We start from the raw sequence: 2,309 nt of genomic DNA on the forward strand, positions 1-2,309 counted from the left end.
CCTCTGGAACCACTGGGATTACAGGCATGTGCCACACAAATGGCAGCATTTCTTGAAATTAATATTTTCCACTTTGCAAAAAAATATTTTCCATTCTAATTGGCATGGTTTGTTTAAAGTAACACAGACACATATGACAGTTCATTGTTATTTGACTCACACATTTATTAAAATGCTATTCTGCAGGTTATCCCCATTCTAAGATTTTGTGTGTGTGGGGGGGGAATTACACGTTTTGTGTAGTATATCACTTAAACACTCACATTATTTCATTCTTTGGGGACTACCTACTCATGCAAACTGAAATGTAGAAAAAAGTCTCCATACCAAAGAAGTTTCTCTCTAAATACAAAAATAGAAATTTTAATAATTTTGAATTAAATTTATTTTTAGGTTCAGATATGAATTTTTAAACTTAGCTAGGAGAATAATGTGTGAGCAGGTTACCATGGTCTTCTGGGTCTGAAAAATTCAGAACCCAACTCTTGAAGCTTCTCTGTGCAGGTGCATAAGTGGGTTTCAGAGAAGTCATACTGAATGTGTGTCCTCCTGTGTTGTTTGATTGTATCCAAGGATGAATTATCATTATTTTTTATGGTAGAAAGAATCACATCACTTTCGTCTGAATATCTATGAGCCTGGAATCCAATAAAATTAATTAAAATCTAAATTCCTAGACAAGGACAGTTTTCTCCAAGGAAAAGTGTTCTGCCATCTATATAAAGATTAAAAGTATAAAAATATTAGTAATTAAATGAACTGGAAATCCTTTTCACTTTTTAAGTCTAGTAATTAGCTTCCATCACTATAACACATTCCTAAAATAATTAACTTATAACATATAAAGGTTTATTTTGGCTGATAGTTTTGAATATTTTGCTCCATGGTTGATTGGCCCTGTTGCTTTCAGCCTGTGGTAACATCATGGCAGAAGGATTTGCTGGAGCAGAACTGTTCACTTCATGGACAGAAAGAGAGAGAAAGTAAGAACAGCACTCCTTAAAATAAAAGTGTGTTTTGACCAATATTTCATTCTTACAAGTATAAATTATGAAGTTTAATTGAACTTCAGAAACTCAAACAAACATGACTACCAAACAATAATTTGCAAACTGCAATAAAGTCATAAAATAAACCTCAAGCTTGTGGTCCTATGGACAGTATTGCTTTCCTAAAGGCCTCTTTGATGTCTTTGTTTCTGATGCTATAGATGACAGGGTTGAGCAATGGGTTGATGATGGTGTAGAACAGGGCAGCCACTTTGTCACTCTCCACGGAGTAGTTGGCACTGGTCCTTGAGTATACAAAGAGCAAGGATCCATAGAAGAGCATGACAGAGACCAGGTGGGAAGCACAGGTGGAGAATGCCTTGCGCCTTCCTGAGGCTGAGCGCATCCTTAGGATGGCCAGGAGGATGTTGAAGTAGGAGATGAGGATGGCCAGAAGGCAGGAGAGGACACTGAAGTCAACCATACTGGAAAGGATTATGACATAGACCCGAGTGTCTGTGCAGGACATCTTTACCAATGGTAGAACATCACATACAAAGTGGTCGATGACATTGTTACCACAGAAACTCAGGCGGAAGGTGTTAGCAGTGTGGGCTATGGCATTCAGAAAGCCTCCTATGTAGGATCCAGCAACAAGGCCAATGCAAACAGAAGCAGACATGGTGCCTGAATAAAGCAGTGGGTTACAAATTGCTGCATGGCGGTCATATGACATGGCTGCTAGGAGACAGCACTCTGTGTAGGCTGCCAAGCAGGAGAAGAAAAACTGAGCCCCACATCCAGCCAAGGAAATGCGCTTGTCTTCGGAGACACAGATTGCCAAGATTTTAGGGGTATATACAGAGGTGTACCAGAAATCCAAAAAAGACAGACTGCCAATGAAATAGTACATAGGTGTATGCAGCCGGGCATCAATCTTGATTAAGATGACCAGTGTCATATTTCCTGCCATGGTTAGCAAGTAGAGCATCAGAAATGTTACAAACAGAATCAGCTGCCACCGGGAATCTGCTGAGATGCCCAACAAGATGAATTCAGTCAGGACGGTTCGATTTCCCAATTCCATGTCCACAAAGGGAAAAGCCTGAATATTATAATGAGACAAAACATAACTTAATGATAATATAAGATATTTAGAGAAATAAACAGTATCAACTAAGTCAATAACTCTTAGTGGGGTTGTGAACATTGCTTTCTTTCTATATTAAATTATAAGACTCCAGACTGTGACTTTGGAAAATTACTGGAATTGGAATCAAAAAACTCTTTTAAAATTAGAGCTTCTGATTATTACCTGTT

At 38.3% G+C, this 2,309-nt stretch overlaps 1 protein-coding gene across 1 annotated transcript; it reads right to left on the reverse strand.

The window, feature by feature from the left end:
* Nucleotides 1–1,137: 1,137 nt before the first annotated feature.
* Nucleotides 1,138–2,076, reverse strand: LOC308641879 (olfactory receptor 9G4-like; the record flags this gene model as incomplete). Its single annotated transcript, XM_081280458.1, has 1 exon — nucleotides 1,138–2,076. One exon carries the CDS (start codon nucleotides 2,074–2,076, stop codon nucleotides 1,138–1,140), a length of 939 nt encoding a protein of 312 aa, XP_081136584.1.
* Between the last annotated feature and the right edge of the window lie 233 nt (nucleotides 2,077–2,309).

Source organism: Spermophilus citellus, assembly GCF_964194105.1.
Source record: "Spermophilus citellus genome assembly, chromosome: 2".
NCBI classification, from domain to species: Eukaryota; Metazoa; Chordata; class Mammalia; order Rodentia; family Sciuridae; genus Spermophilus; species Spermophilus citellus.